This window comes from Eschrichtius robustus, chromosome 15 (genome assembly GCF_028021215.1).
Source record: "Eschrichtius robustus isolate mEscRob2 chromosome 15, mEscRob2.pri, whole genome shotgun sequence".
Taxonomy (NCBI): Eukaryota; Metazoa; Chordata; class Mammalia; order Artiodactyla; family Eschrichtiidae; genus Eschrichtius; species Eschrichtius robustus.
In genome coordinates this window covers 80,336,655-80,358,677 of record NC_090838.1, presented here as the reverse complement: position 1 = coordinate 80,358,677, position 22,023 = coordinate 80,336,655, and the positions used below count along the sequence as shown (strand labels likewise).

Below are 22,023 nucleotides of genomic sequence, written 5' to 3'. Positions count from 1 at the left end.
AATCTAAAATCTAAAATCTAAAATCTAAAGTCTAAAATCTAAAGTCTAAAGTCTAAAATCTAAAATCTAAAATCTAAAATCTAAAGTCTAAAGTCTAAAATCTAAAGTCTAAAGTCTAAAATCTAAAGTCTAAAGTCTAAAATCTAAAATCTAAAATCTAAAATCTAAAATCTAAAATCTAAAATCTAAAATCATCTAAAATCTAAAATCTAAAATCTAAAATCTAAAATCATCTAAAATCTAAAATCTAAAATCTAAAATCTAAAATCTAAAATCTAAAATCATCTAAAATCTAAAATCTAAAATCTAAAGTCTAAAATCTAAAGTCTAAAATCATCTAAAATCTAAAATCTAAAATCTAAAATCTAAAATCTAAAATCTAAAATCTAAAATCTAAAGTCTAAAATCTAAAATCTAAAATCTAAAGTCTAAAATCTAAAGTCTAAAATCTAAAATCTAAAATCTAAAGTCTAAAGTCTAAAGTCTAAAATCTAAAATCTAAAATCTAAAATCTAAAATCTAAAATCTAAAATCTAAAATCTAAAATCTAAAATCTAAAGTCTAAAATCTAAAGTCTAAAGTCTAAAATCTAAAATCTAAAATCTAAAATCTAAAGTCTAAAGTCTAAAATCTAAAATCTAAAGTCTAAAATCTAAAGTCTAAAGTCTAAAATCTAAAATCTAAAATCTAAAATCTAAAATCTAAAATCTAAAATCATCTAAAATCTAAAATCTAAAATCTAAAATCTAAAATCATCTAAAATCTAAAATCTAAAATCTAAAATCTAAAATCTAAAATCTAAAATCATCTAAAATCTAAAATCTAAAATCTAAAATCTAAAATCTAAAATCTAAAATCATCTAAAATCTAAAATCTAAAATCTAAAATCTAAAATCTAAAATCTAAAATCTAAAATCTAAAATCTAAAATCTAAAATCTAAAATACCACACCACCGCATGCTGGTGAGGATGTGGAGCAACAAGAACTCTCATTTATTGCTGGTGGGAATACAAAATGGTACAGCCATGTTGGAAGGCAGACTAGCAGTTTCTTACAAAGGCAAACATAGTTTTATCATATGATCCAGAAATCAGCCCTGGGTATTTACCCAAGTGAGTTGAAATCTTATGTCTACACAAATACCTGCACGTGAATGTTTATAGGAGCTTCATTCATAGTTGCTAAAACTTGGAAACTTTGAGATGTCTTTCAGTAGGTGAGTGGATAAACTTGGTAAATCCATACAATGGAGTATTAATCCAGTGCCAAGAAATGAGCCATCAAGCCACAGAAAGACACGGAGGAATCATAAATACATATTATTAAGTGAAAGAAGTCAATCTGAAAAAGCTACATACTGTATAATTCCAGCTATATGATGTTCTGGAAAAGGCAAAACTATGGTGACAGTAAAAACAATCAGTGGTGTCAGGGGTTGAAAGAGGGTGTGGATGGATGAATAGGTAGGGCACAGATTTTTAAGGCAGTGAAACTATTCTGTATGATATTATACATGATATTATTTATTTATCAAAACTCAAAGAATTGTACAACACAAAAGTGAACCATAATGTAAACTATGGACTTTAGTTCATAAGAATGTATGGTTCATCCATATTGGTTCATCAGTTTTAACAAATGTACCACACCAATGCAAAATGTTAATAACAGGGGGGAAGCTATTTGGAGGAGGGAAATTATATGACAACTCTCTATACTTTCTGTTAAATTTTTCTATAAACCTTAAGCTGCTCTAAATAATAAAGTCTATTAAAAGAGTGAATTCAGAAATGTTTAACATCTTTTGGCAGCCCATGGTAAAGTCTCAATTCTGAGAATTACTTTCTTTAATAAGGTACTCTGTTCACTTTGCTGTACACCTGAAACTAACAAAACATTGTAAATCAACTATGCTCCAATAAAAAATTAAAAAAAATATAAGGTACTCGGAGAGTTTACCACAATATTCTTAAAATGTTGATGCCTAAGGATCAGGAAAACAATAGTTTTCTGATTCATTTTTGGAGGGGGAGATGCAGAAAGAAGATGGCTTTTTTTGTTTTTTCTTTGTAAGGGCACACCCTCAAATTCAAACATACACGCAGACCCCACACACTCACACATGCTCACATTGTCTAAGGAAACACTCCTTGTAGTTTTTTTGTTTTTTTGGGTTTTTTTTAGCTTTAACTTTTTTTTTTAATAAAACATCTTTATTGGGGTATAATTGCCTTACAATGGTGTGTTGGTTTCTGCTTTACAACAAAGTGAATCAGCTATACATACAAATATGTTCCCATATCTCTTCCCTCTTGCATCTCCCTCCCTCCCACCCTCCCTATCCCACCGAAGATGGATTTCTTGAAGTGGCTTTCTTGAAGTGGCTTTCTTGAGACGAGACGGAGCAAAACACTTAAAAAGATTGCTTGTTCCACATATATGCATTAATATATGATATTTGTTTTTCTCTTTCTGACTTACTTCACTCTGTATGACAGACTCTAGGTCCATCCACATCTCTACAAATGACCGAATTTTGTTCTTTTTATGGCTGAGTAATATTCCATTGTATATATGTACCACATCTTCTTTATCCATTAGATGAACCAATTTGCAAGGTAGGAATAGACACGCAGACGTAGAAAATGGACTTGTGGACATGGTGGGGAAGGGGGAAATGGGATGAACTGGGAGATTAGGATTGACATATATACACTACCATGTGTAAAATAGATAGCTAGTGGGAACCTGCTGTATAGCACAGGGAGCTCAGCTTGGTGCTCTGTGGTGACCTAGATGGGTGGGATGGGGGTGGGTGGGAGAGAGGTCCAAGAGGGAGGGGATATATGTATACATATAGTTGATTCACTTTGTTGTACAGAAGAAACTAACACAACATTGTAAAGCAACTCTAACCCAATTAAAAACAAACAAACAAGATGAGTGGATAAAGAAGTGGTATATATAGACAATGGAATATTACTCAGCAACAAAAAAAGAATGAAATCTTAAAAAGAAAAAAAGATCGCTTGTTAAGGTAAAGAGAAACCCTATTTTAGAATGCAGAGGGTACAGAAGATAATATGGAACTGAGTTGCTCTGAATAATAATGTAAAAGCTTTCTTTCACTTTGGGTGGAATGGTACCTCTGAGGTTAGAATGTGTCTTGGGTAATCAACCTAAGGTTGGGTGGGAGGTAAACTGGTTTTCTCTTCTTCTTGTCTCTCAGAGGTGTTAGGGGTTCCTAAAATCTAAAAACTGTAACAATGCTTGGATTTACTGTTCTTTTCCTTCCATGTACTTCCCTCTCATTATCTCAAGCCTCCTGCAAAGTCTTTTTTTAATGCCCCAGCTTGTTCTACCTGTGTTTGGGGAAACTCAAGGAAGTGTTTATATTGAGAGAAAACAGTCTGGAGAGAAGCCAGGCAGGGTAACAAAAAATGAGGACAGCTTTGGGAAGTATACAACCTTCCTGGAAGATCCCAATAATTCTGGGGAGAGAGCTAGGTACAATGCTGGGATTCCCTCAATCAAGCACAGTGAGGCGTTAACCAATTGCTATCTGGACACTTGACGGAAGGGTGAGCCCTGACAGATGGAGACAGTGGGGAGTGTCTGATTGCACTTACTTTTTTAGAAACACTCTTCATCCAGGTTTTAACATAAGGCATCCACTTCAGTTCTTCAGGATCCACAAACACCATCCCACATCTACTGACTGTTGCAGGAGAGGCAACCTTTAGATCTTGCACCTAAAATTGAAAAAAGTCGAACAGGAAATGGCTAACATGATACTTCCTTATTCCTCTAACTTCAACGTTAAGGAATCACACATTTAAAGTTTAAGTTAACACTGTAAGGCTTTGTGTGGAAGAGAATGGGGGAGCTATAAGTGATTAAAAATGGAGAAGGAAAGTTAAGTGAGGCATAAGGAGAAAAAAAATATAGAAGGATACTGTCAAATCCTTATGGGAAGGTATAAGTATTTCTTTTCCCTTCTTTTTGTTTTTCTTCTTATCTTTTTCATTCTTATATCCAATACCTAGCCTAATACCCAGGACATAGTAGGTATTCAATTAATGTTTGATGAATGAATACAGCAGAGGTGGTATCTTCCATAATAGTTTGTAGCTGTATTTGGCCCACGTTCCTTTTCCAATCCCATCACCAAATATTCATACCACAGAGGGATGATTTATTCATCTTAAAAATATATATATATATATATATTTACTGCCTCCAAAGGAAAAGAAACAAGTGTTGGGGAAGCTAGAATTTATTGTATTTCCTGTTTATAGAGAGACAGAAACATTTGAGAGACTTTGGTTGTCAGAATGGACAATCTATTATAAAAGGACAATTTGGTAAATATTTAGTATGTAAACGAAACACCATGGTAGGCCTTACAGATAGTCAATGGTACATCAGTAAGAGAAAAAAATTAATGATGGTATGCTAATCTAATGAACGATTTGACTCCACAGTAAGGAATATGCAATTTACCTCAAAAAGCATGTGGATTTGAGGTGTGAGTTTAATCCTCTCACTGTTAGCCAGGCAAAGCATCTTGTTATCATCCAGGACTGTATTCATATTTTCAATCCAAAGAGCATCTACTGGCCCATCACTGATGATCCATTTATGGTCTTCTGAAGTATCATTCACAGCTGCTCGGACACTTAGTGCCATCAAACCATCTTTCCACTCTAAGGTTATGTTATTAACTTCACCATATAATTCACCCATTGTAATTGATTTAGGATTAAGAACATATGTTTTAACTGATTGGTAAAAGGGATTGTCTACACCAAGTTTTTGCAAATTCCCTAAAGTTTCTGCTAATATTTGGTAAACTGTGGTCTTGCCACCTCCTGTTGGCCCTACTAACATAACACCATGCCTTACTAGCATGGTTTCATAGAACTGTATCACTTTTTTAACCATACATGTCTCAGGCTGAAGATTTTGTCTCTCCATGACATCTATAATTGTTGACTGCAATATACCATAATCGTGTTCTGGAATTTGGACTCCAGGAAAAAGGTCAGATATGATTCCACTGTAAAAAAAAAAAAAAAAAAAAAAAAAGTTAGGAACCACTGGTCATTGCTATTTCCCCATGTTTGTTATAATAAATTTATTAAATGTTACTATGGGTCCTATTTTTCTCATTATCTTTGCTTCTGAACACACAGTACTAGATTATCCTGTGTGTTATACCAGAAACTATCATTTCTCTGATATTGTGCATGATTTTGTTTGTTTCTTGTACAGTAGACCAATGTTCTTAAGTATATTGGGAGCTTTTTGAGGTAGGGAATATTTCTTACATTTTTGTATTATATATAGTATGTGACATAGTACCAGACATATAGGTGACAAATTTAACAGTTTATTTTAAAAATTATATTTATATCTCAACTTTTCCCGAAAGCACTTATGTGTGCTTATAATAGTATATAAATATTCAGAAAAATAAGACGGAAATAGAAATAGAAAACTAGTACTACATAAAATAAAGGGAGTAAATGAAAAATGGACTTTTTCTGTAGGAAACAGTTAATATGGGATGGTTCTATGGGTAAAAAAGAAGCTAAACTCCCACCTTACACTACATAACACAAAAACATTTGAGAGGCAGTAAAGAACTTAATATAAAATGACAAGAAAAGTACAAGATGAGGGAGATCAAGATAGTGAAGTAGGAGGATGCTGAGCTCATCTCCCTCCATGAACACATCAAAAATACATCTATATGTGGAGCAAGTCTCACTGAAAACAAACTGGAGACTGGCAGAAAGACTCTTCTACAGCCACAACTGTAAAGAAAGATCCACACAGAGTCAGGTAGGAAGGGAAGAGAAAAAGCGATTAGGTTGGTACCTGTGCCTGTTGGAGGGGACACACAAGAGGCAGGGAATTACATGGGCTTGGAGGTCCTCCCTGGGGAGTGAGGGGTTTGACCCACATTGGGCACTGCAGTCCTGGGGGCTGACACTGGGAAGACAAGTCCTCTTAGCTGGCTTGAAAGCCAGTGGGACTACCAGCAGAGCTGTAAGAAACCTAGACTCCACTTATGAGGGGTGTACACATGGTTGTTTACTCCCAAGAACAAGGGGAAGGAAACAGAATGAAACTGCCTGGGGCTCTGGCTGGTTTCCCACAACCCCCGTCTCCCACCTTGTGCCCTGGCCCATGCTGAGCACCTGCTCCAGCACTGTTAGCTCTAGTGCAGCTCTAGTGCACCCTAGTGGTGAAGGCTGCCATTGCCAAGGAGAGTGTGCAGTTAGGGGGAAGGAGTGGGTTTGGACCCAGCACTGCATCTGAACAGGGCAAGGGAGGCTATTGCTGGAGCTCATGGAGGCAGTGGATCGTGAGTGGCCTGGAACTCTGATGTGTTGGGATCACCCCAGTACTTGCCCCAGCCTGCACTTGGCATCCAGTCCGGCCCTTCTCACTCAGCACTGCTCCTCTAGAGTGAAGATGCTGATGCTGGGAGGGGTAGATCACACACTTAGAGGGAATAGAACCAGCTCAGACCCAACCTCAGGGCTTCTGCTTCAGCACCTTGGGACCTGCCCCTGCCCTTCATAGGGCAGTGTTGACCACTGAGCATAGGACAAGCCCTGGTTCACACCTGACTCTGGCTCTAGCCCCTCCGTTTCCAGCCCCACTTCCTACCAGAGATTGCTGCCAGTACACCCTGGGGGAAGATGTGACCTGTGCTTACTTCAGATCCAGCTCTCCCACCAAAGCCACTGGGCACATTGCAGACTGCATATGGGGTCTTACACAAGGACACCCTTAAAAGCCTGGGATAGGTAACTCTTTCACCTAATTTCATATAGACAGAGAAAGTGAAGCTAAACGAGAAGACCGAGGACTTTGTTTCAAATGAAAGAATAAGAAAAGAAATCTAAAATAACAACTAATGAAACAGAGATAAATAGTTTATCAGATAAAGAGTTCAAAGTACTAGTGATAAGAATGCTAACTGAACTAGGGAAAAGAATAGATGAACACAGTGAGAATTATAATAAGGAACTAGAAAACCCAAATAAGGAAACAGATATCCAGGTACAGGAAGCACAGAGAGACTCAAACAAGATGAATCCAGAGACCCACACCAAGACATATGATTAAATGGCAAAAGTTACATATAAGGAGAGAATTCTAAAGGCAGCAAGAGGCAAACAAAGAATCACATACAAGAGAATTCCCTTAAGGCTATCAGCTGATTTGTCTGCAGAAACTTGCAGGCAGAAGGGAGTGGCATGTTATATTTAAAATGCTGAAAGTGCTTAACTACTTGCTGGGTAGAGTATCCTACAACCTAAGATACTCTACCCAGCAAGATTATCATTTGGAATTGAAGGAGAGATAAAGAACTTCTCAGAAAAGCAAAAACAAAAAGAGTTCATCAATACTAAACTTACCCTAAAAGAAATGTTACAGGATCTTCTTTAAGTGGAAAAGAAAAGTTTAAAACAAGAAGTAAAAATTTGTAGGGAAGGAAAAATTCTACTAGTAAGGGCAAATATATAGTTAAGGCTGTGGATCAATCACTTAAATAAGCTAGTACAAAGATTAAAAGACAAATTGTAAAATCAACTATATTACAGTAAACGTGAAGGGATATATATGAAGATGTAAAATATGACATCAAAACCACAAAATGTGGGGGAGGGGAATAAAAAATGTAGATCTTATAGAAGGTGTTTGAATTTAAATGGCTATCAGTCTAAAACAAGTAGATATAGTTATAGGTCAACATATATAAACAGCATGGTAACCACAAATCAAAACTTACAATAGATACACAAAAACAAGAAAGAAAGGAACACAAGTATACCACTAAGGAAAATCATCAAACCACAAGGGAAGAAACCAAAAGAAGGAGAAAAGAACAGAGAAGAACTACAAAACAACCATAAAACAAGTAATAAAATGGCAATAAGTACATAACAATTAATAATCCCTTTAAATGTCAATGGACTAAATGCTTCAATAAAAAAGATATAGGGTGGCTGATTGGATACAAAAACAAGGCCCATCTATATGCTGCTTACAAGAGACTCACTTCAGAACTAAAGACACACACAGACTGAAAGTTAGGGGATGGAAAAAGATGTTTCATGTAAATGGAAATGACAAGGAAGCTGGGGTAGCAATACTCAGGCAAAATAGACTTTAAAACAAAGTCTATAACAAGCAATATAGAAGGACATTATTAATGATAAAAGGGTCAATAAAAGAAGAGCTTGTTACACTCATTAACATATATGCACCCAATACAGGAGCACCTAAATATTCAAAAAGAATGTTAACAGATATAAAGGGAGGTATTGCCAATAATACAATAATAGTAGGGGATTTTAATACCTCACTTATATCAATGGATAGATCATCCAGACCAAAAAAAAAAAAAAAAAGAAAAAAATCAACAAGGAAACAGTTGTCTTAAATGACACATTAGACCAGTTGGACTTACAGATATCTACAGGACACTCCATCCAAAAACAGCAGAATACACATTCTTTTCAAGTGCACATGCAATATTCTCCAAGACTGCTCATGTGTTGGCCACAAAAATAAATCTCAACAAATTTAAGAGGATAGAAATTATACCAGGCATTTTTTTCTGATCACAATGGTATAAAACTAGAAATCAATTACAGGAAGAAAAATGGGAAAAACACTAACTCATGGAGACTAAACAACATGCTAATAAGAAAGCAATGGGCCAATGAAGAAATCAAAGAGGAAATCAGAAAATACCTTGAGGCAAATGAAAATAAAAGAAATAACTTTCCAAAATCTATGGGACACAACAAAAGCAGTTCTAAAGGGGAGGTTTATAATGATACAGGCAAGAAAAATCTCAAATAAACAACCTAACCTACCATCTAAAGAGATCAGAAAAAACGAAGCCCAAAGTCAGCAGAAGGAAGGAAGTAATAAATATCAGAGAGGAAATAAATATAATTGAAAAACCAAACAAACAATAGAAAAGATCAGTGAAACGAAGAGCTATTTCTTTCAAAAGATAAACAAAATTGATAAACCTTTAGCCAGGTTCACTAAGGAAGAAGATAAAGGAACCAAATAAACAAAATAAGAAATGAAAGAAAGGAATATCCAACTGATCTCACAGAGATACAAAAAAATCATAAGAGAATGCTATGAACAATTACATGCCAACGAACTGGACAATGTAGAAGAAATGGATAAATTTCTGGAAATATATAATCTTCCAAGACAGAATCAGGATAAAATAGACAACATAAACAGACTGATCACTAGATGTGAAACTGAATCTGTAATTTAAAAAAAAAATCTTGCTACAAACAAAAGTCAGGACCATATGGTTTCATGGGGGAATTCTATCAAACATACACAGAAGGGCTAATAGGTATCTTTCTCATACTATTCAAAAAAGTTGAAGAGGAGGGAACAGTCACAAGTTCATTCTATGAGGCTACTATTACATGATACCAAAACTAGACAAAGACACTAAAAAACAAGAAAATCACAAGCCAATACTTCTGATAATATACATGCAAAAATTCTCAACAATGATACATCATTTTTTTTTGTTTGTTTTTTGTTTTGTTGTTGTTGTTTTTAACATCTTTATTGGAGTATAATTGCCTTACAATGGTGTGTTAGTTTCTGCTTTATAACAATGATCAAGTTGGATTTATTCCAGGAAGGCAAGAATGGTTTGATATTTGCAATTCCATCAATGTGATACACCATATTAACAAAAAAAGAGGAAGAGTAAAAATCACATGATCATCTCAATAGCCACAGAAAAAGCATCTGACAAAATTCAAAATCCATTCACGATAAAAACTCTCAAGAAACTGGATATAGAGGGAACATATCTCAATATACTAAAAGCCATTTATGACAAACCCATAGCTAACATCATACTCAATGGTGAAAAGCTGAAAACTTTTATTTTAAAATCATAACAAGATAAGTATGCCCACTCCTGCCACTTTTATTCAACATAGTATTGGAAGTCTTAGTCACAGCAATCAGATAAGAAATAGAAATAAAAGGAATCCAAATTAGAAAGAAGGAAGTAAAAATGTCACTTTCTGCAGATGACATAGTATTATATATAGAAAATGCTAAACACATAACCAAAAATCTACTAGAGCTCATCGATGAATTTGGTAAAGTTGCAGGATACAAAATTAATACACAGAAATGCATTGCATTTGTATACACTAACAACAATCTATTGGAAAGAGAAATTAAGAAAACAATCCCATTTACAATCACATGAAAAGGAATAAAATATCTAGGAATAAACCTACCTAAGGAGGTAAAAGACCTGTACTCAGAAAACTATAAGACACTGATGAAAGAAATTGAAGAAGACACAACAGATGGAAAGATATATTGTGTTCATGGATTAGGAGAATCAACATTGTTAAAATGACCATACTACCCCAAGGCAATCTATAGATTCGATGCAATCTCTCTCAAAATTGCAATGACATTTATTCACAGAAATAGAACAAATAGTTTTATGATTTGTCTGGAAACACAAAAGATCCCAAATAGCCAAAATAATCTTGAGAAAGAAGAAAAGACCTGTAGGTATCACACTCCCTGACTTTAGATTATATTAAAAAAACTACAATAATCAAATTAGTATGGTACCAGAACAAAAACAAACTTGTAGATCAATGAAACAGAATAGACAGCTCAGAAATAAACCCACACACTTATGGTCAATTAATCTACGACAAAGGAGGCAAGAATATACAATGGCAAAAGACAGTCTCTTCAATAAGTGGTGCAGTGAAAACTGGACAGCTACATGTAAAAAAATGAAATTAGAACATTTTCTCACACCATATAAAAAATGAACTCAAAATGGATTAAAGACATAAATGTAAGACTGGAAACCATTAAAATCCTAGAAGAAAACATAGGCAGAACACTCTTTGACATAAATTGTAGCAACATTTTTTGGATTTGTCTCTAAGTCAAAGGAAACAAAACCAAAAATAAACAAATGGGACCTACTTAAATTTAAAAGTTTTTGCACAACAAAGGAAACCATCAACAAAATGAAAAGACAACCTACTGAATGGGAGAATATTTGCAAATGGTGAGGGGTTAGTATCCAAAATATATAAATAGCTCATACAACACAATATCCAACAAACAAACAACCCAATTAAAAAATGGGCAGAAGACCTGAATAGACATTTTTCCAAAGAAGACATACAGATGGCCAACTGGCACATGAAAATATGCTCAATATCACTAATCATCAGAGAAATGCAAATCTAAACCACAATGAGATACCACTTCACACCTGTCAGAATGGCAACCAACAAAAAGACCACAAACAACAAATGTTGGCAAGGATGTGCAGAAAAGGGAACACTTCTATGCTCTTGGTGGGAAACTGGTGCAGCCACTATGGAAAATAGTATGGAGGGTCCTTAAAAAACTAAAAATAGAACTACCACATTATCCAGCAATTCCACTCTTGGGTATAAATCCAAAGAAAATGAAAACACTAATTTGAAAAGCTACATGTACCTCAATATTCACAGCAGTATTATTTACAATAACCAAGGTATGGAAGCAACCTAAGTGTCCACCAACAGATGGATGGATAAAGAAGATTTGGTATGTATATACATTGGAATATTACTCAGCCATAAAAAGAATAAAATTTTGCCATTTGCAACAACATGGATAGATCTGGAGGGTATTATGCTTCGTGAAATAAGTCATACAGAGAAAGATAAATACCCTATGTTATCACTTATATATGGAATCTAAAAAATAAAACAAACTAGTGAATATAACAAAAGAAAGAGACTCACAGATATAGAGAACAAACTAGTGGTTATCAGTGGTGAGAGGGAAGGGGGGAGGGGCAAGATAGGGGTAGGGGATGAAGAAGTCCAAACTACTATGTATAAAACAAATAAGCTACAAGGATATATTGTTCAGCACAAGGAATATCGCCAATATTTTATAATAAATTTAAATGGAGTATAATCTATAAAAATATTGAATCACTATGCTGTACACCTGAAACTAATACAATATTGTAAATCAACTATACATCGATAAAAAAAGAGCAAGGAAAAAAAGGTACTAGATGAAAATATAAGAGATGAACTTTACAACACTGTGTTAAGAAAGTCTACCTCAAAAAGATAAAAATTCTATAACTTTTAAAAAAGTTGATAAAGTGAAAAAATAAAAACAAGCAAAAATCAAACTTCTGTGAGGCAAAAGGCTTTAAACATAAACTTAAAGAGTGAATGATATACTTAGAGAATATTTCCAATTTTTATACCAGATAAAGTTTGATTTCCCACAAATTGCTAAGTAAAAGCACAATAGAATAATGCTCTAAGAATAATAAATATAAATGAGTAATGATGCTCAGTGGTACTAATAATTAAAGTAATGTACATAAAATAGGCTACTATTTTGGTATCTCTCCCTCCAAAACATACAAAGGGATATGGGCATTTTCATAAAACTGTTTATATAAATGTAAAATGTCTTTGGAGGACATATTTATAGGATCTATCTAAATTTATAACGTCCATACCACATGATCTAGGAAATGTACTTCCTAGAATCTCACTCATAGCAATATCATAATTGTGCAAACATAACTGTATAGAAATTTTCATCATGTTCTGCCAAAAGTGAGTAGACACATGTGCTGGGTAACAGGGGATCTGATAGTGGATAAAGGCAAAGAGAATCCCCAGCAAGGTCATAAATGGACATCCCAGGATGACAGATATGCACCAGGGGTAATGGGCAACAAGTGTAGATCAGAGAGGAGGACGAGGGCTCCAAGGAGATAAATTCAAGAGAATATTTTGTGTGATCGAAGGTCGTTTTTGTTTTTGTTTTTAGGAGATTTATATTCTGGCAGAATTTGAAATGAATTAGTGATAGATTTATAGAAAAGTAGGTAAAAGGAATAAAAAACAAAAATTAAGATAATTAATACATGAAGAGAAGATGAAAAGCTAGATAATTTAATAACAAGGGAAAGATAGCACAGCTTTCGGTAATATTTATACCTCTATAATAAATTATGGAAATCCTGAATATTTAGCTCCAGTTATATTGTAATATGACTACACAGAGAGGATGGGTGGAGGGGGAGAGGTGCGTGTGCATATCCTCATCTCTCTGTTAGTAACTTAATAGATAACATCTAAAATGGAAAAGTCATGAGATGGCATAAACGTGGTACTAAAAAATATGGAGGTTGTTGTAGAGCAGAAACTAGCACACCATTGTAAAGCAATTATACTCCAATAAGGATGTTAAAAAAAAGTATGGAGGGAAATAGGAAAGAACGAATGAATGAATTGAAGAATGATTGCCTTCGGGAAGTGGGACTTGGTGAAGGGCAGGGAACTGTTGTTTTTCATGAGCGTAACTTATAATAGCATTTTATTTTTAAAACCACATACTTATATGACTTGAATAAACATAAAACTAAATAATAAAAGTAGAAATAGATAAAAGCAATCACATTTATGTGGGGGCCCAAATCTGCTTCTTTTGAGTCAGGAATTTCTCTTAGGTCAGGAATTTGTAACCAAACGCTAATTTGCATAGCATGCAGCTTGGTGATCAACATTTTGAAAAAAAATAAATGATTGGATTGAGGCTAAAACTTTAGTATCTTTATTTAAACTAGTATTTTAAAAATTGCAACAAGTGTCTCTAGAAAAGATGATACCTTGTTAGAGGCAGACATATCTGAAGATAAACTATGCTTTACCTCTACACAGTAGCTATGCTTTATCTGTCACACCTAGAAATTTACCTGAATAGAACAGCATCATCTGTTAGGAATTTTGGTAAGTTAGAGTCTCGTAAAGCTCTTATCAATACCACATCTTCACTTAGGTCTGGGTTCTCTCTTTTTAAAGACCTAAATTTAAAGGAATAATTCAGATGACATTGCAAGAACATAATATGGAACATGATTTTCCAAACCTGTGGGTCAGGGATTCTGCTTGCAGAAAGCTGTGGAGAGCATGCCACTTCAGATTCCTGCTGGAAGGAGGGGACCATTTTCCCTTGCATGCCTAGTGTCCATCTCCAAGAGGGCACACGGACAAGTCAGGCACAGGCTACATAGCCTTGAGGAGAATGACAAGGACATTTTCTCAAGCTCCCCCCATCAATCCAGACTTTATCCACCCTGTATTTACAGTTCCCTGAATACATCATGATGATTCATATCCCTATGACTCCCTTTTCTCCTATCCCAGAATGCTCTGCTTTGGTCTTTTGCTGGCTCTTATTTTTCTTTCAAAACCCAGCTCAGACATTCCCTCCTCTAGAAAGTCCTTCCATCCCCTGCCAACGAACCCAGGGCACAGCCCCATGGTTGCCCTCACACATTATATTCTAGATGACTGCTCCTTTGTCTGTCTTGCCCGTGGGCTGTAGTTGTGTTCTCTGAATACAAGCGTGTCTCAACTCCTTAGTATCCCTCTTCCTTTAATGGCAATCCTATAAAGAGGAGAAATACTGTATCTAGGAGGTTGAAAGAAGGAACAGAGGGTAGAAAGGCAGGGAGATTTGTGCAGAAGCCAGGGATACGGGAACCAGGCAGAAGGGGTCCTGTGTGGCCGGAGCTAGAGCCAGCAAGTCACGGCCTGAGAGGAAGGACTAGACAGAAGATAGATTCCCTCAGAGACTCTGGACAAGCTGGGGATGCCACAGGTGGGCGTGTCAAGAGGGTATAAAGAGAGAAGCTGGGGCCTGAGAAGAGAAAAGAATCTTGTTCTACTAGGAACTAGAAAGAAGCTCAGCCTTGGACCAAACTGTAAAGAGAGAGGGGGCGTCTAGGATAAAAGCTTGGACTGCGGATGGAATGATGAAAGTGAAGTATGCTTTGTCAGGTAATGTGTATGACTTAATTAGTATAGCTGCATAACAAACTGTATGTCTTTTAAGTCTCGTCATCCTAGCTCATGGTGGTAAAGCCTTTTGTACACTGAAACCCATTGTATGTGATGAGTTCAGGGGAAACAAAAGTTAGCCAAAGCCTAGTGGAGACTCAGGTTTGGTCTGGGGGCAGCTATGTTGGTTCTCACAGTGAAGAACCTTGGGATGAAGAGAGATGCCCCATTTCACTGTGGCAGGGGGGTGTCAAGGTAAGCATGATGACAGCAGCAGCAGCTAACATTTATTAATCCCTTGCTATGTTGCTTTAAGAGCCATCTGTGAATTACTCATGAAATGCAAGTGATGACATGGTTGGAAACTTGACTCTTGCCCACTTTGGTTTCTTACCCAGCCATGACCAGTACAGACTTCACGGCTCTCATGCCAAAGTCATAGTGATCCTGCTGAGAGAGCTGTTCACTGCAAAGCTTATACATCTGAGTCATTTTTCTTGCTAATATTTTACTGGATTCAAATCCTTCAGAATATAGAATTACCTAGAATGGAAAAACATAATGCAGCGTCTATTATATTATATTGATAACAACATATTAGCATAATACCAATGTATTCAAAATCTACTTTAAGTATTATATTGTATCCCTCCAAGTTGTTATACCCTTTAACAAAGAAATGTAAAGATTGACGGGAAAAAGGTTTTGTGCCACAAGGTGGAAGATGGGGTATTATATGGGGATGTCTGAGCACTGATTCCGCTTTCTTTCGATAGATGAAGATGTGGTCTTGGTGACATTTGGTTCAAGGAGCAGCAGAGCCCACTGTGAAAATGTTCACATCGTGGAGGCTGGATGGTGCTGTGAGGCCTGAGTATAAAAGCAAGACTTGAGCTTCCCTGATCTGACAGTGTCAGTGATGTACTCCCTTTAGGCTCCTTGGGAGTCAAGGGATGCTACACAAAGATTTGCAGCCTTTCCCCTGCCCTAGGAGGCCACCTTGCCTCTGACAAGTTTCTGCACCCTTGGTTAAATAAATCAGTGATGATAGTGGAGGTGGGTGTGGACACTTCCTTCAATCCATAATCTACTCAAATCACTGCAGTTGGCCTCGGAATCGTGATTTGAGATAATGCAGAGATTTTGTACTGGTGTCTGTTTTTTTTCATTCCTCTATCACTACCTATTAGCACAGTACTCTGTGCACTGCAGGTGATTAAAAATATTTACTGATGACAGACCCTGATTCATTTAATCTGTAACAACAATAGGAATAGCACTCAGAAGACTGGATTTTTAAATTTCTCCAATTAATTACTGAGTAATATAACAATAGGACAAAACGTGAGATGTGAACACAATGTTGGACTGAGTTCCAAACCTGGTTTTCTTCCTACCAGCTTTGGACAATGAGCAAGTCATTTACTGTCCTGTCCAGAGAGTGGTCTGGAGAGAAGACGCCACCTGCTTTAACTGCCCACCACCCCACCTTACCCACAGAGGACACTGGTGGACTCATGAGATGCTGTAGGCATTATACTAATAAAAGTTGTACTTTTTCTAATGATAGGATTTGGCATGGTCTATTCTATTCTTAGGCAATTACTTTTAACTCATGTAGAGGAATATTTTAAATTAGCTGTTGTCAGGAATTTATTAGCCACAGGAGTAATATGCGCTTTCTGAGAAGCTCCGTTCTAAAAGGGGTAGCATCCCTCGCTGTGAAATATAGCACCAAGCATGAGGGGCCTTCCAGAGTCCTGTAAACATCCTATATGTTGGTCTTGGTGATCACACAGGTGAATACATGTGTAAGGATTCACTCTGTTGTACCCTTATGATCTGTGCCCTTTACTATATATAAATTATACCTCGGTAAAAAGTGCCAAGAAAAATACATATAAAATTTAAATACACTGGGTGTTAACTAGTATGAAGAAACAAAAAATGTTTAAATAGAAAGATTCCTAGATAGATACAGAAGGAACAAATACAATCATAAATAATTAGCTTATTAAAGATTGCTATTTTTTGACTAAGTTGATACAGACTAGAAACAAATCCCTGCCCTCCACCATTAGTGATTAGTATTGCTTTTACTTAACATCCCTTGACTCCAATTAAAAAAAATAATGCAGCAAGAGAAGTGAGAATAATACAGTCTTTTTAGAATAATCTAGACATTTTAATTCCTAGAGACAAACTGATGAACCCCAATGAACTGGTTAATTAAACTTACTTATTCATTCCAGTTTTGGGGGCTTACTATATTCCAGATACCATCCTGGGCTTTAGGGATATAGCAGTTACACACATACACACAAACACACATGCACACACACACACACAGAGAACAAAACATTCTATGTGGTAACGATCATATCTACACACTTAAGAGGAAACGATACTGTATAACCTTGGCTAGACTGCATTCATAAGGGAAACTTTCTACCACAATAGAATCAAATACTAAATAAAAGAAACAAGCTTAAGTTTTTGCTGCTTTATAATGTGAAGCTCACCTCTGCAATCAAGGCATAATTTGGAACCATCATCGCAAAGGGTCTAAACAGGGCTTTCAAATTGTCTGGCAACTCGGTTCTGCCTGCATATCCAGGATTCATTGTGATGAAGGCTGCACAAGTCATAACCAACTTTATTTCCCGTCCCTCAAACATGAATCTAGAGAGCTGTTGAAGGGAAAGAGAAAATATAAGTTAACACGTCCCCCGACATTTGTAAATTCTTTCCCATAATTACTACTCGAGTACAAAACTTGTGTAACATGCATTCAAGCAAAGACTACTGAATCCTGCTGTTGGGAATGTTTCCCTCCTGATTCTGTCCTACCCACTCCCAATCTCTTCCGGGTTACGTGCTTCCTGCTCTCTGCCTTCCTGCCCCTGCCTTGCCCCAGGTGTCTCCGCCTTCCTGGCCCAGACCTGTAATCTTCTAGGTCTCAACATCTTTTGCTGAGACTCCTCAGTTCAACTTAGATTTAATGGCCACTAAACCTTCTCCACCACTACTTTCTGGAATCCCTAAGAAATTCGAATCTGATCTTAGTCCTTGAGTGGTTGAGGCCCCACCGTTAGAGTCATTGGAATTACCCCTTCACTTTCATTCAACAGCAAACACCCATTGAGCATCTGTGCCAGGTAGGCAATGGGTTAGGAATGGGCATACAGAGCCCTTGAGAAGCTCCTGGGCTTGTTGTGTAGAGTTAGACCTAGGACCATGACCATGCAGTGCAATCGATGCTACAGTGGAGGTGTGTGCAGAGCCCACAGGGAGCAAAGCTCATAGGAGGAGCAGGGAAGCCCGTGTGAGACCCGGAGAATGAAGAGGGCATTTCCCATAGATGAACAGGGCAGCCATTCCAGTCAAAGGGAGCAAGAACAAGAAACAGGGCAGCCATTCCAGTCAAAGGGAGCAAGAACAAGAACAGGGCAGCCATTCCAGTCAAAGGGAGCAAGAACAAGAAACAGCGTTGCATGTTCAGGGAATGGCCAGCTATTCACTTTGCTAAAGGGTAAAGTTCTAGGAGGAAAGTGTAAGTAGGCTGGGGCCTGAGCATCATAAATCTTGCATGCTCGGCTAAAAAATTTAGATTTTGTTCCATGGATGGGCGGAAACAGAGAGTTTTGAGCAGAGTAATAGGACCAAAGATGGCACTGGACAGGTTAGACAAACCACAGACAGGGGGACCAGTAGGAAGCGTTACTGGGGAGATGAGGAGAGCCAGAATTAGGGAGTTCTTATTGGAGATGAGAGAGATCTAGGAGATACAATTGAATGGACTTGGTGATGGCTTAGATTCTGGGGTTGATGGCAATGGGAAAAATTCAAGATGAATTCCAGGATTCTAGATGGGTGACTGGATGAAGGCACTATATTCAGTCACAAAGAATACAGGGGAAGACCATGATGGAGCTGGGGTGATGTGTCATAGCCTGGAGGAGAAAGTGCTGGACCGCACAACTGGAGACCCCGGTCCTGCTGCTGTTAAATGGTTTTTGTGATATTCAAACCTGTAAATTGCCGTGCTTTAGTTTCTTCATGTATTCTAGGGGGCATATTCTACTCCAACTATCTCATCTGACCACTGGCAAAGTCAAGGGTGAGATTTGGTTAGTCTCAGATGTCCTCCTACCTTCCTTTCACCTCACATGGTTGCCCTCCAGTTGGCAGTGCTTCAAGGCTGCCTGCGTTCTCTCTGGTTCCTTCTCCCTTGCTCCCCAGGCTTTGCTAAGCATGCTAAGCACTCAGGATGGTGATAACGACTGACATTATGTTATATCTGGTGGTCCCTGATTTTAACGCGGGCCCCCGGAGGGTGTGTAGTTGGAGGAGCATGGACCTCACGGTCACACAGATTTAGATGTGTGTCTTGGTTCTATGTTGTTCCCAGAAATGTTTTAATTTCTCTGAATCTTTTTGACCTGTAGCTTGGGAAAACGCTTACTTCACATTGGTTTGGTGTGAAGATGAAATAAGTGTAAAGTACAATGACGTGTACAATTTAGTAGCTGGTAAAAGTCCAATTTCTGCTTTCTTTTTACTTGTTCTATAATATGCTTTTTTGCAGAGGCGATAAAATATTTAACAGCTCTTTAGCAGGGCACTTTCCGATGAGAATGGCCCCTGTCCCTAGAGCAGGAGCTGGGTCCAGAGGCCCCCTTGGTAGGTCAGGATGAACCCTTGTGGCTGGCTCCTGAGGAGGTCTGAGACTTTTCAGGTAGGTGCCAAGGTAATGGTGGGGACCTTCCAGGGGCTCGGGGCAGTGACTATTTAAATATTAAACAACTGGCAAGGCTGTTCTGGTTTGTACTGGCTGAACATCATTCTGCCCTTTGGTGACCTCATGACATAATCTCACAAGGTCAACACAGAGCAGTAGGGGACTTGGTCCCATCCTTCACTGCCATCACCTTCCCAGTACAAAACCCTTCTCCAGGAACATGCTCATATGGGTTAAATCAGATTTTAAATAGTGAGGCCATTTTAATATCTTCATCTGGCCCTACACTCCTTGGTTTTTCCAGTCCAGTGAGTTCTGGAGAGTCAAGGTCCGCCTGGGTCTTCCAGGACTCTTCTCTCATTTTTCTACCAGCAATAGGCTGAGACTAGGGGCCATGAGGAAGGCAGTAGAGCCTAGAAGAGGCAGCATTAGAGAAACTTAGCAGAGAAGTATATGTCAAAGGCAAGAATAAGAAAGGTGAGGAGGAAAAGAGGAGGTGGAGGAGAAAGGGACAGGGAGTAGAAGAGTGTGTGTGTGTGTGTGTGTGTGTGCATGTGCACGTGTGTTGAGGGTGGGAAGAACAAGGTTCCATGAGGGCAGGGACTGAGTCTCACCAACTCTGTATCCTCAGGTCCCAGCACAATGTCTGCCATACAGTTGTTTCTCTGTGTTGCCTGGATGAGCAATTAATTCATCCAACAAAGTCCCGTTGCTGTAATACTCACCAATGACACTAGAAACTTGGAATACATAGGCTAAAGTTAGCACTGTCCTTCCTAAGATGCAACATGCCATAAATTCATTATGAACTTAAGAAACGTGATCTCCACAGACAACTGACCAGTGCCTTACCTTTGCAGCTTTGGCATTTCTGATGGTAATGAGCTGCTGTGCGATGACTGACAAAACTTCTATGTCAATTCGATTAAATTCATCAAAGCAGCACCAGGCCCCTGACTGTGCCAGACCACTGAAAAAGCGCCCCATCATCTGAAATCAAAATACATTCAACTATATATTGTAGAGTTGAACTCCTTCAAAAGTTAAATTTTGAGCTGAAATAGTAAAAGGAAAATAGGTGGTATCTGGAAATCAACAATGGTTTTATGTGAATCCTGGTCTTATGTCAGAAGTTAGCACCTTTCTCTAAGAGGAAATATCTTTTTGTCTTCTCTATAAATGATTTGAAGCTAATTTTTATTTTTAAATAAAATGACAATCTGACCAACTTTCTTACTTTTTCATAACCTCTGTTCACCTATGTAAATACTTCACAGGTTCCCAAAGAAACTAACACCTAGAATAGACACACTTAATGACTTAAGAAAACCTTGAAAAACTTTACTGGTAGAAGCTTTCATCATCTTTACCAGGTACTACACATGGCAGACAACAAACAGGAACCACTGAGCAGAAGCACAGCTGCACAGGGTAATGTAATGGTTGTTAATTTCTTCTACAGCAGAATCTTAATGGTGGAGGAGAATGAATATGTACTTGTGGCTATCTACAGAGGAAAGTTCCTTTAGAGACTTGAATTTTGGGTTAAGCATTTGTACAACTATTGCATTATACCATCTCTATCTCTTTAAAAATAGAGCCAATGTTTTTTTGTTTCAAGATGGTCAACTGAGCATATACTGCTACCATCCCTTCCTCCTAAATGCCCATGAATGACAGAAAGGTAGAACTCTCTCCATTTCTGTATCTACACTTATACCTGTACCTGCTTGATAATAATATAATGGGAAGGGAAACCAGCAGCAGGAAGAAAGTTTTGAAAAAAATCTTGGAAGATGGAAAGTACATAGATAGATTACTCAACTGAGAAGGGCAGAATGCAGACCGAAGACAGAGGGAAGGAAGAACTGCCCTTCAGGGGGGTCTCCAAGACACTCTGAACCCAACAGCAATACATGCAAGAAAAGCAGACACAGGTTCCAGGGTGATCCTTGGGAATTAGCCAAAGATGAGTACTTGGAATGATCAGGTTTGTGGGTCCTTCCCTTCTCTGTCCTTCCCTCTCCTTATTCTAAGTAGAGTAAATAGGGCTCTTAAGGCTGGCAGTGCTGACACTCTCCCTCCAGCCTAAAACCCAAGGACTGCCTTGTAGAGAAAGGGGGAGGTCTGTCTTTGGGAGATATAAGGAGATATTGGAAGAAGACATTAGGCTTGGGAGATAAGGAAAGCAGAGATAAAAAAAGATAGATGATTTCAGACCTCCACTTTACTCAACTGAGAGTCAAAAGGATAGACAGCTCCATCCAAGAGTGAAACCCACTTAACTTCACTACTAGAAGAAAAATCCTTATTATTTTGGCATTTATAAAATGTTTCTGGCTTCC

The 22,023-nt window shown here is 37.5% G+C and overlaps 1 protein-coding gene across 1 annotated transcript in view; it reads right to left on the bottom strand.

The window, feature by feature from the left end:
• Positions 1 to 22,023, bottom strand: part of DNAH6 (dynein axonemal heavy chain 6) — a 297,879-nt gene that overhangs the window by 142,068 nt on the left and 133,788 nt on the right. Inside the window, exons 30-35 of the mRNA XM_068564239.1 lie at positions 20,531 to 20,668; positions 17,460 to 17,627; positions 15,332 to 15,480; positions 13,851 to 13,958; positions 4,505 to 5,060; positions 3,631 to 3,753 (exon numbers count right to left, since the gene is read on the bottom strand). Coding sequence (XP_068420340.1) covers positions 3,631 to 3,753; positions 4,505 to 5,060; positions 13,851 to 13,958; positions 15,332 to 15,480; positions 17,460 to 17,627; positions 20,531 to 20,668 — 1,242 coding nt within the window. The remainder of the gene's footprint in view (positions 1 to 3,630; positions 3,754 to 4,504; positions 5,061 to 13,850; positions 13,959 to 15,331; positions 15,481 to 17,459; positions 17,628 to 20,530; positions 20,669 to 22,023) is intronic.